General features: G+C 37.7%; 1 protein-coding gene across 4 annotated transcripts in view; it reads right to left on the reverse strand.

Annotated features, from left to right (window-relative positions):
* The window catches only part of SPAG6 (sperm associated antigen 6), a 65,662-nt gene that overhangs the window by 24,033 nt on the left and 28,667 nt on the right, over window positions 1–12,962 (reverse strand). For all 4 annotated transcript variants that reach the window (XM_011991329.1, XM_011991326.1, XM_011991327.1 and 1 more), the window contains one exon: window positions 224–429. In XM_011991329.1, the coding sequence (XP_011846719.1) occupies window positions 224–429 (206 nt within the window). The remainder of the gene's footprint in view (window positions 1–223; window positions 430–12,962) is intronic.

Below are 12,962 nucleotides of genomic sequence, written 5' to 3' on the forward strand. Positions count from 1 at the left end.
GTTACTTCTGATCTTATACATAGTTTCCCCAATCACATCTTTGTTATCTAATCCTTATGGTATTATTTTCACATATTAAGAGACCAAATACATAATATATTCATCTCTGTTGTCAATGATAATTTACTAATTATTTTTAGATGCGAAATATTCACGTGTACGCATTTCCATTTTCTTACATTATAAAAAGGCTGATATGCTTTTCAACCTTATTTTGAAATACCTTCAATTTAGCATCAGGGTTCAGGAGCATCTGGACTAAGTGAGCAACAGCTCCTGCATCCACTACTGTCTGTGCTAACTCTGGAGAATGCTTTGCAATATCACTGAGGGCTGAAGCAGCAATCCTTTTCAAAGCAATTTCTGGCTCCTGGATACAGAGTGCTAAAAGAGGAACAGCTCCCGCATCCACCACAACTTGTGACAGTTCTGTGGGTCCAAGAAAAGTAATTAAGTGAGTATGGGTGACTGACCCTTGTGCAAGTCATTTTTCACCCTGACAGATACAGCAAAGAAAAAAGGGGAGGGTGTACTTCACTCTCTCGACATCTGCATTTCAAATCAGCCTTCCTGGTTTCATAAACCATGTGGACCAATCCTGAGCTGAAAAGAATACAGGTCAATAGATGGACCTCCATTTACATGAACACATTTGAGGTAGATTAGGCTGAAATGGCTTGTTGTTCTTTTTTTTTTTTTTTTTTAAGAGAGTAAGCAGATGTCAGCTGTTTAAGCTCTGACAATTCTGCACTTCTCAATAGACAAGCATTTTATGCATGGTTTACAGTAACAGAGAAAATTTAAGTACCAAAAATTTACCAACCACACTAATTAGGCAATATTTTGTGCTATTTACGTGAGTAAACATTAACATGAATCTTGTGCCAATAATGTCAATTTTTAGATTCCTTTTATCTTGTAGTACTTTTAAAAGATTTTTTTAAAACTTTCATACAAAATAGAAAGCTGCCTTTTCATTGTACATGTAAAAATACTTTCAAAAATGAGATCTACTACTAATCAATAAACTTTTGTATATAAATGTTAATGTTTAGATACAATAATAAATTTATCTTACTCTTGTCAGAAATCAAGTACATATCTTTTGAATATACATGTTGATTTACTTGTATGTCCAAGAATAATAGCTTACAAAAATAGCACATTTTAAATTACAGATAATGGGAGACAGGCAAGCAGACCCATATAATATCATGGAAAAACTGCCGTTTGAGAAGCATAAAGCACCACATGCAGTTACAGATACTACTCACATTGTATTCATGGCCCCTCTTACTGAATCACAGACACCCATTTCTGGAATCTCTTCCTTTCAAAATATGTTCTTATTTTCCCAGATGTGTAGTGCCTTAGTTATATATAAATGTCTTAACTGTCAAGCTAAGAGCTCTATTTAGCATATCACTTAAAGTATTTAATTTGAAGATAATACAGTGTTTGATTTTTCAAAGTATTGGTAATATCACATCTTCTAAAAGAAAATGTTAGCAAATACAGGTTAGTGTCCAATATTTGCTTCCCTTAAATTATCATAATTATCTTAGAAGTCCCAATATTGTATAAACAGTTCATTCATTCTTTCATTAAACAAGTATTAATGGAGGGCTATTAAGTGACAGGCTCATTCAACTCGATGCCAATGACACACTTCTGCAAATTAACACTACATTCATTGGCAAAGGTATGTTTCAATTTTTAAAATTTGGTGTAAAAGCTAGTATACTATGGGAAGTTCTTAAGTAATCTCAAGAACGAGAGGTAGATGAGAGGAATATGTTTTGTTTTGCTTTGTTTTAAAAAAAGAAGACAATAGCCAACAGACTGCAGTATCAATCTAGCAATGTAACAGGTTCCTCAGAAACAGCCTCTGGGATGCTACTGCAATAGACTGAAGACCATGAAGACAGCAGGTGACATAGGTGATCACTATTTCTCTTCCCACACCACACCCCCACCCCCATCCAAAGGAAATGGGAAAAAAATATAAAATGTTATATTACATATAATTTCTAAATAAAATACTCATTTTCTGGTAATTGACATTCTGCTTAAGAATTCAACTCAATCCAAATTATACAGGTGTCATACAGTAATAATTTATACGTTCCTATTTAAGAACACCTGGAATATATATATAATGGGCTGAATATTTTGTTTTGATATATTTTCACTTTTATACGCAGTTTATAGGAGTAAAGAATATGTAGCAAACTACAACTGTTTAAAAGTACTATTAAAAACTCAAGATGCTTTTTAAAAAACATCTATTATCTACCTTTATAATTCCCATTCATTTGACTTGCTCCTTGAGTAATTCTTGAGTGCAATATCTTCCTTCCTTAGAATAACATAATGTTAATAAGAAAGCAAATTCTGTTCTTCTAACTTGTTACCCAAGTTTTCTATTCTCTCCAGAGTAGCAATGTTAAATGTGGGGACGGCTAAGGATGGCAGTGGAAAAAGATTTGCCATGAAGGTAATGAAGTTTCCAAGGACCTAAAGTGGGCCTAGCAATTTTGTACTTGCAATTTCATATAGTTTACATCCCCAAATGTATATGGTTCTACTGCTCTTGAGTAGCACACTTTTTGCTTAGAAGTATTGTTCTCCTAGCTTCAAACATATGTTAATATTAAATATCAGACAGTGAATGTATATACAGGAAATAATACAATAGGCCTAAATAATGTAGACTCTACATATTACACATCCAACAGGTTATTTCACTCTGCCTCTGTCACTACTCTTTTTCCCATTATTGTTTCCTCTGATGTTTCTATGCCAGCCACTGTTGGCGTCTACCCAATAGCCATCGTCAGCTAGGGCAGAGGCTTGTGAGCAAATCCTAGACCTAAGCAGAAGTCAGCTGGAAGCAACTGTGAAAGCTCTGTAAAAACTGAGATACACAGCAGAAAACACCATCTCTTCTTTGTTGGATATGGTCATGTCTGCAAATAACATCTGGAACTCCTACATCCATCTTGCAACTATAATGGAAGAAATCACCAATATGCTGAGGATGGCTGAGTACAAAAATGAAAAACATCCAGGTACTCCATGACACTGTTCAGCTGCAAAACCAGCTTTGGAACTGCCCTTACTCTGAACTTCGTGTCATGTGAATTTAAAAAATGTCCTTATTGCTTAAGCCACTTGTAGTTTACATTCTACAACTTACAGCTAAAAACATCCTGATATAATTCCTTCCTCTCTTATGCTTGGTGTCTGTACATGGTTTTCTCTCCTCTTTCACTCACTGAGTGCTCGTTAAGTGCTTACTATGTGCTGCACACTTGGCTAGATCTTGGGGAAGGGGAATAAAAACATTGTTCTGTTCTAGAAAATCCTGCTCAGAGTGAATACATGAACAGGCCACTACAAGTATAGAACACAGCCAGGAATCAGGTCTATGGAGTGTTCAGGGAAAATGTATACAAAAGTATCATTTCAGGAAGTGCTTCCAACCTTCCTTCCTTCTCCTCTTTTCTTTTTTTCTGTATTTTCTTTCTTTCTTTCTTTCTTTTTTGAGATGGAGTCTTGCTCTGTTGCCCAGGCTGGAATGCAGTGGTGCGATCTTGGCTCACTGCAACCTCCACCTCCTGGGTTCAAGCAATTCTCTGCCTCAGCCTCTTGAGTAGCTGGGATTACAGGCACCTGCCACCATGCCCAGCTAATTTTTTGTATTTTTAGTGGAGACAGGGTTTTGCCATCTTGGCCAGGCTGGTCTTGAACTCCTGACCTCGTGATCCACCCGCCTCGGTCTCCTAAAGTGCTGGGATTACAGGCATGAGCCACTGTGCCCAGTTTTTTCTGTATTTTCTACTCAAAAAAACCCAGCAGCAACCAAAACACATACAAAACTTCACACACCTAAAAATCACTTCCCATAGGAGAAATCTCATGAAGTTCATTTTAAACTCAAAAGTGGAAATGAGTTTTTAGATGTTCAATTATCACACTTATGAAATCAAAGATTGATGTGTACTGACTTAGATGCTCATAAAAGGTTGACCAAAAAAAGCAGTCAGCCAAGAAATTTATCTTCAGTCCCTGAAAATATCATTGCCTCATTTCAAATTTTAAGTAAATCTTCAAAAAATGTTTATAATATATCTTCCATTATACAATAACATGTGACATATCCTATACTGTTACATAACAAACAAGATTAAAAAGTGGTTATAACTATGTCTAAAAATGCAAAGAGAAAAGGCTACATGTTATATCAACATGCTAACAGCATTTATACTGGGTTGATGGTACTATGGGTAGTATATTTTTTCTCTGTTTGCCAAATTTTCTTCAATGTGATTTTTTAAAAAATAAATACAAGCATGTCTCTCACCCATACATATAGCTACTGCTGGGCCTAACTGTACTAGCATCATTATTACAAAGAAAAAACAAATATAAAATTTTTAGCTTATTTTTTAATACAGCTGAAAGTTTTTTATTTTAGAAGATGGTAGAATGTATGTCCTCTTTAATAAGGCACACCTAAATAATACACATCATACATATTACACATCCAACAGGCTAGTTCATCCTGCCTCTATCACTATTTTTTTAAATAAATTATATGAAAAGAGTGTATAATTCTTCTTCTTGAAAGAATTAATAGTATATACTAGAAATAATATTCATTTACTTTTTCACCCTTACCCTGCTGCCTTAATTCATACCCTTATTAAAGTTAAAATATTACATTCTTAAAACATTAGGGGTTATTTACTTTTAACCTTTTTTTTATATATATATACTTTAAGTTCTAGGGTACATGTGCACAACGTGCAGGTTTGTTACATATGTATACACGTGCCATGTTGGTGTGCTGCACCCATTAACTCGTCATTTACATTAGGTATATCTCCTATTGCTATCCCTCCCCCCTCCCCCCTCCCCACAATAGGACCCAGTGTGTGATGTTCCCCTTCCTGTGTCCAGGTGATCTCATTGTTCAGTTCCCACCTATGAGTGAGAAGATGTGGTATTTGGTTTTCCGTTCTTGCGATAGTTTGCTGAGAATGATGGTTTCCAGCTGTATCCTTGTCCCTACAAAGGACATGAACTCATCCTTTTTTATGGCTGCATAGCATTCCATGGTGTATATGTGCCACATTTTCTTAATCCAATCTGTCACTGATGGACATTTGGGTTGATTCCAAGTCTTTGCTATTGTGAATAGTGCCGCAATAAACATAAGTGTGCATGTGTCTTTATAGCAGCATGCCTTATAATCCTTTGGATATATCCCCAGTAATGGGATGGCTAGGTCAAATGGTATTTCTAGTTCTAGATCCTTGAGGAATCGCCACACTGTTTTCCACAATAGTTTAACTAAACTTTTTTTTTTTAATGCAAACTGTCAGAGGAAACTATCCAATAGCACCTTCATTATTCACAAATAATAATTAAAGTTGTTTATTGCATATATGTAGACAAAAATGTACAGTCGCCAAATTTGATGATCAGTTGTTTTTAATAAAGGAATGACTAGTTTTATTTGGCTGAGGAATAGCTCATTTTGAGTGAAGAAACTGAGGCAGCCTCCTCTGTGGTACTGTGACAAGGGAGAGGGAAGTGTCATCTTTTCACACTTCTCTGCCTCTCTCTGTTTTTCCATAATTATTTCCAACAACATTTATGAGGGTTATGTGCATACCATTTTTTGATCAGTAATAACATATAAAAACTTGGGGTGACAAGACTTTGCTTCTCACACAGTTGCATTTTCTTAAGAATTTCATTCTGTGCTGCTCTTGGAATCTGGGTTTTTGGTTTGTTTGTTTTCTAAGCTTGCCGTGATCTGTCAGTAACAGGCACGAGAAGTGTTACAATTTAAGTGGATCAAAATCTTCAACTTAGAATAATCAAAAACCTCAGTATGACTTTAGGTTTAAGTTTAAAACAAAAAGAGAACGTAAATTAAAAGGAGGACTTTTAAGATCAACAACATTCATAAGATTAGTACAATCTAAAGCTGCGTGAGTGGAACATTAGAAATGACTCCATGTTGACTGGAAGGGAAGAGGGCAGACAGGAATGTCCCTTAGCATAGCATAAGTATGGTTGTTACTAGGTAAATCAGACAAAAGTAATCTTGCTTTAACAGTGCCCCAGTGCCTCCAACCTCTCTCAATTACGTCATGGCTAGTTGTCTGTTTAGATCAGAAGTGGTCAATGCAAATGCCCACAGGGCCTGGGAAAGTAACTACAATAAATAAATGAAGCCAGAGGATGCTTAAAAATAAAAATAAAAATAAGGTCAGGGAGCGGCAGAGCAGTAGTGAAGTGCAAAAGTCTAGGTACCATCTACAAGGGGCAGCAGTTTCTGAGTTTCAGCCCAGTGTCGCCATGTAGGAATATAGATATAGGCCTACTGTTGTCAGGCCTTTTTGTTTCGTTTTGTTTTTAGAACACTGTGTGAGACAACATGGTGCTGGCCATATAAAACACATCCCTCTGTGGGCCTGCTGCAGCCTGAACCACCCCATTACAACCACAGGCTTAAATCTTACAGCCTCTAAAACAGCCCGTGCGGGGCTTTCTGGGCATGGAAAGGTGATGTTCTTTCTACTCCTAATTTTTGAAGTCATGTTTGGGGTCACAGAGGAAAAACCACTATTGTGGTTACATAAGAAAATTCAGAGAATTCTGAGAAATTAATAAAAACCTAAAAGTTGACTCATAAGAAAGGATTACTCTAAACATGATACTTGAATAATTTTTCAGCTCATAATGGAGATGTGAGACAGAATTTGAGCAAACAAGTGATCATGAGGACTCATAAAAAGAATTCAAAATGAAGAGGTTCTCCAAAAAGAAAAAAGAAAAAAATAAGTATCCAGCACACTAATTAAAAAACTCCTCTGGAACTCTAATCTCTTTAAACTTTATTGCTTTTTAATTTTTTTCAAACACTGCTTTTAACTGTTTCTAAGCCCTACAAAAGTTATATTTTGTTTCATTAAAAAATACAAGAAAGTTATAAATTAATCATTTATTTGCAGTTAGGTGGCCCTATTTATCAGTTTGAAGATGGGCTGGGTTTTGCCATAAAAATATACAGCTGTATCACTTCAAAGGCTTTTTGAAATAAAGCAGGTTAAAAACAAAAACAAAAACAAAAAAACCTACATTTTGCCTGGGTACAGTGACTCACGCCACTTTGGGATCCTAGCACTTTGGGAACCTGAGGCAGGCAGATTGCTTGAAGCCAGGGGTTCAAAACCAGCTTGGGCAACAGCAAAACCCCATCTCTACAAAAAATACAAAAATTAGCCAGGCATGGTGGCAAGCACCTATAGTTCCAGCTACTTGGGAGGCTGAGGTGGAAGGACCCCTTGAACCCAGGAGGCAGAAGTTTCTGTGAGCCAAGATCATATCACTTCACTTCAGCCTGGGCAAAAGAGCAAGACCCTGTCTCAAAAAAAAAAAAAAAAAAAACCCTACATTTAAAATTGGCTGCCACTTATATGATATTAATGTTATGTTAATAATAATTCCTCATCCCATTCAACCAAATTTTTCATGATTGGGTAAAATTATAATAACAAATATGTTGCTGCAATTACCACAGCTGGTTACTTACTGGTAACTCCAGTATGATTTTGGCAATAGCACTTCCAAAGTAAAAGAAATCTGTTGGCCAGGCACAGTGCCTCACTCCTGTAGTCCCAGCACTTTGGGAGGCCAAGGTGGGAGGACTGCTTGCATCCAGAGGTTCAAGACCAGCATGGGAAACATATAGAGACCCTGTCTCAAAAAAAAAAAAATCAAAAATTAGCTGGACATGATGGCACACGCCTGTAGTCTCAGCTACTCAGGAGCCTGAAGTGGGAGGATTGCTTGAGCCCAGGAGGTAGAGGCTGTAGTGAGGTGTGATCATGCCACTGTACTCAGCCTAGGCAACAGAGCAAGACCCTGTCTCAAAAAAAAAGAAAAGAAAAATCTCTTTAGGTTTTGGTCTAACCCAGCTGTTTACAACTGGTTTAGTTATCTACTGCTATGTAACATCACACCAAATTTAGCAGCTTAAAACAGCAAACATTTATTATCTCATAGTTTCTGTAGGTCAAGAATCTAGGAGTGGCTTAGCTGCCAGGTTCAGGCTCAAGACCTATCACTAGGCTACAATCAAGAAGTCAACTGGGGCCGCAGTCAATTGAGGATGTGTGTCCAGGCACACTCGTGGGAAGGTTAAAGGGAATCTTTAGTTCCGCACCCTATGGGCCTCTACATAGGCTACTCTTGATGAGGCTTCCCCCAAAGTGAGTGATTCAAAAGAGAAGACTGAAATGCCTTTTATAATCTAAGCCTGGACGTGGCATAGCATTGCCTCTGCTATAGTGCATTGGTGCAATGGGGGAGGGGACTACACAAGGATGTGAATAAGAGGAGGCAGGCATCATGGAGGCCACTACCACAAAAAGCTTTGTTCTACACCGACACATCTGCGAGACAACATCTCTCCATAGGCAACAGTGACTCACTAGAGCTATCATTCTCAGCTGAGAGACTGACATCTCCAATTGCAGGTGGAAGTGAGAAAAGCATAAAGGGAGAATTTGCATATTACTATGTAAAAGTCTCGAGTGATTTTTATTTTCACACACACACAAATGTCATTTTTCCTACTCTCACCCTTTTTTTTCTTTTTTTTTTTTTACTCTCACCATTTCTATCTCGCTTCCCTCCACCCAATCATCGGAGCAATTAGTTTAACCCTAACACATGGGTTGAGTGTTTGAGCGCTTAAGGGTTAACATAAATACATACATTTGCTTTAAAGGCAAAATAATTCTGGCTCCTTTAAAAAGTCAAGTGAGTCAAATAAGTCATTGATCTGAAGTTAACAGGGCTTTAGTAAGAAATTACAATCAGCTGGGAGGTAAGGCTGCTCTCAAAGGACTCAAGTAAAAAGCAGCTTCAAAACATGGTAAGAAAAAGTCAAGAAGTGGAGACCAGACAAAAGGAAAGTGAGAAAGAAAAAAAAGAAAAAAAAAAAAAAAAGACTTGGTTATAGCCTTGAACAACAATAGGCTGAGGAAATTTGAAGTCATTTTAGCTCCCATCCCCACCACTAATTTAGCATCAGACTTTTAACAGCTGAGACCAAGCTGAATAGAGTAACTCAAAACTACAAGAGGGTCTGGAGTGTCCTGGTAAAGTAGAAAATAACTAAAATAATTGGAATTACATCTTTACAAAGTAATGCTTTTTGAATCTAGAAGTTACTTTATTTGTTTTCACCTGCTTTACATAGCATTTGCAACCATAGTTGTGGTTTCACTCTACCTATAATTTTGTATTTTGCTTAAAAAAAAAAAAAAAAAACCCTGCCCAGACTTCACCACTATGCGATGTATGCATGTAAGAAATCTGTACTCATGACCAGGCGCACTGGCTCATGCCTGTAATCCCAGAACTTAGGGAGGCCGAAGTGGGCAGATCACCTGATGTCAGGAGTTCAAGACTAACTTGGCCAACATGGTGAAACCCCATCTCTACTAAAAATACAAAAATTAGCCAGGCGTGGTGGCATGCACCTGCAATCTCAGCTACTCAAGAGGCTGAGGTGGGTGAATCGCTTGACCCCAGGAGGCGGAGGTTGCAGTGAGCTGAGATTGCACCACTGCACTCCAGCCTGGGCGACAGTCAGACTCTGTCTCAAAAAAAAACCAAAAAAACAAAAAACAAAGATCTGTACTTGTACCCTGTAAATATATAACAACTTTTAATTAATATACAAAAATAATTTTAAAAATAAATAATAGAAAAACAGTTTAAAAACCATGGGAAATGCATATGTTATTATTCAAACTTCAATGGTATGCACCCTTTGCTCCAGCCCAGTGCTAGGTAAGAAGTCCCTGTCTTCAAGGAGCACAATCTGATGAAGAAGGCTAGACAGCAAAAGGCCACAGGTATTCTGATGGGATTCTCTAGAACAGGTAAAGGAGAGAGAAAACAGAAAGAGGAAATAAAAATAAAACATTGGGAGGGTAATATGTTGATGTCATGTTTTTATAAATGTAGTCCCTGGTCAGCAGTGCTTGATGTGACTCCCCTGAGTGGTTCTCACACCCTCATGGGTTTCCACTGGCTACTTTTATTCCTGAGGATTCAGCTAACCCAACATTTTTAACAGTTGCCTAATATCCCACTGAGCAAATATGCCATCATTTACTTAACCAGTTTCCCACTTGAGGACATTTAATTAATTTTTGGTTTGGTTTGGTTTTGTTGTTTGCTATTATATAGTATAATGAACCTTTTTTGCATTCAGATTACATATTAGTTATCTATTGTCATGTAACACACAACCCCAAACTGAGCAGCTTAAAACAACATCACTTATTATTTCAGAGTTTCTGTGGGTCAGGAACTCAGGAGCAGCTTAGCTAGGTGGTTGTGGCTCAGAATCACAAAGTTGCTGTCCAATTGTCAGCTGGGGCAGTCACCTGAAGGCCCACCTTGGGGAGGATCTGCTTCCAGCTCAATCCCATCATTGCTGGGAAGCCTCCATTCCTTGCTGGCTGCTGGAAACCTCAGTTCTTCACCATGTGGACCTTTCCATAGGCTGCCTAAGTGTCCACGTAACATGGTAGCCAGCTTCCCCTAGAGTAAGTGGCCCAAGAAAGATACAGTGCCCAAGACAGAAGCACTGATTTTTTTTTTTTCTTTTTTATATCCAGAGGCAGGATCTCACTCAGGACAGAGTGCAGTGGCACCATCATAGCTCACTGCAGCCGGAAACTCCTGGGCTCAAGTGACCCTCCTCATCCTCTCAAGTAGCTGCACACCACTATACTCAGTTAATTTTTTTGTTTTTTGTTTTTTTTGTTTTTTTTTTTTTTTGGAGATGAGATCTCGCTATGTTGCCCAGGCTGATCTCAAACTCCCAGCCTTAGGCAATCCTCCCACCTTGGCCTCTCAAAGTGCTGGGACTATAGGCATAAGCCACTGTGCCTGGCCTCTTATCTTTTATAACCTACTCTCAGGAAGTGACATACCATGACTTCTGCTGGTCACACAGACCAGCCCTGGTATAATGCAGGAGAAGTCTGAACAAGGGTCTGAAAACCAGGACATATGATCTGGGAGGCTGGCTACTACAGTCACACATGCATGTATGTATACTTGTATACATGTATGTTTGTATACATGTATGTATAAACAAAAATAACACACGTCTTTTTAAGACCACAGGATTACCAGCACATTGCCTTTTAACAAGTATCTAAAAAGCATAGACACAATAATTTCATGTGCTATCCAATAGAAATGTTATCCATATAACGTAGTTTAAAACTCGAAATTAGCCACACTTTAAAGGTAAAAAGAAATAGGTGAAAATAATTTTAATATACTTTAACACAATATATCTGAAATATAATTTCAACATGCAATCAATGTTTTAAACATTTAGTGAGATATTTTACATTTTTTCACACTAAGCCTTGGAATCTAAGGTGTATGTTGCACTTACAGCATTTCTCAATTCAGCCACTACATTTTCATCAGAAATGCTCAGTAAGTATTTAGATTTCAAAAAGTTTACAGTTGAAAAGGTAGATTCACATATCCAAGTTGCTCCAATTATACCTACAAATTTTTAAATAAGTTGAGTATCAATTTTTAATTTTACATTAATTAAATGGCAATAAAATAAAAAATGTAGCTCCTTAATGTGCACTAGCCTCAGTTCAAGTGTGCAAAAGTCCCAGGTGAATAGAGGCTACCATACTGCTAACACTGTAGTGTGGGATTAAAGGGGATCTAGAGAAATGGTCTATGGCTAGTTATAGCACAGTGACACCAAAAACGCTAGAGGTCCTATCTTTGAAAATCCTCTGAGGTGGCGGGGCATGGTGGCTCACACCTACAATCCCAGGACTTTGGGAGGCCGAGGAGGGCAGATCACAATGTCAGGAGTTCAAGACGAGCCTGGCCAACATGGTGAAAACCCGTCTCTACTAAAAATGCAAAAATTAGCCAGGCGTAGTGGTGGGCGCCTGTAATCCCAGCTACTCGGGAGGCTGAGGCAGGAGAATCGCTTGAACCCAGGGGGGCGGAAGTTGCTGAGATGGCGCCATTGCACTCCAGCCTGGGCAACAAGAGCAAAACTCCGTCTCAAAAAAAAGAAAAAAGAAAATCCTTTGAGGCAATTAACTTATTCCACACTTTTAGAGCAAACTGGTTCATTCATCTAAAACCCTGATAAGAGCAAACCAAGCTCCAAAAATTAACTGTGCAAAATCAGTCAGCTAACATGATGAAAATACAGCTCCTATTTTCCTGTAGACTGTGGATTTAAAAATCTATGGGAGAATAAGATGATGAACATGTCTTATCTCAAGGTACAATTCTTATGCTAACCAAGTCCTGAGCTTCTAATAGCAAACTCTCTTGTAGACGTTTGTAAAACGCTCAACTGGAATACTTTCAAATTTCAATCAAGTACATTTTGCTTCATGTATTTCTAGAAATTCAAATGTAAATAAAAGTGGGTTCCTCCCCCCAATATCAAAAATGTATTAGGCAGATTTACAGGCCAGTGACTGGAAAACAAACTAAGTTCAAGAAACAATAGAGAAACATGTCATGGTGCATTGTTCAAACTTGGTTTATTTCCAAACCACCAGTATACAAAATATCCTTCTCTTTATCCACTCAGCACACATAGACTTGACATTTCTCCCACAGGTATTCGCATAAAGCCAAAAACAAAGATTTAAACTACAAGAATTGTAGGTGTTATCAGGTAGAGGAGGTATTTTGTAGGACAAAGCACTTTCCTTCCTCTTACTACTGCATGTATCACTTCCTCCTGTATTTCTAAGCCAAGGACTGTTCAGTTGTTATCTGGATGTAACAAAGTTCTTGAGAAAGTAAAGATTCCTCTTTTTGCCATTGTACAAAAAATGTAACTCGTAATT

Source organism: Mandrillus leucophaeus, unplaced genomic scaffold, assembly GCF_000951045.1.
Source record: "Mandrillus leucophaeus isolate KB7577 unplaced genomic scaffold, Mleu.le_1.0 Scaffold394, whole genome shotgun sequence".
Lineage (NCBI taxonomy): Eukaryota > Metazoa > Chordata > Mammalia > Primates > Cercopithecidae > Mandrillus > Mandrillus leucophaeus.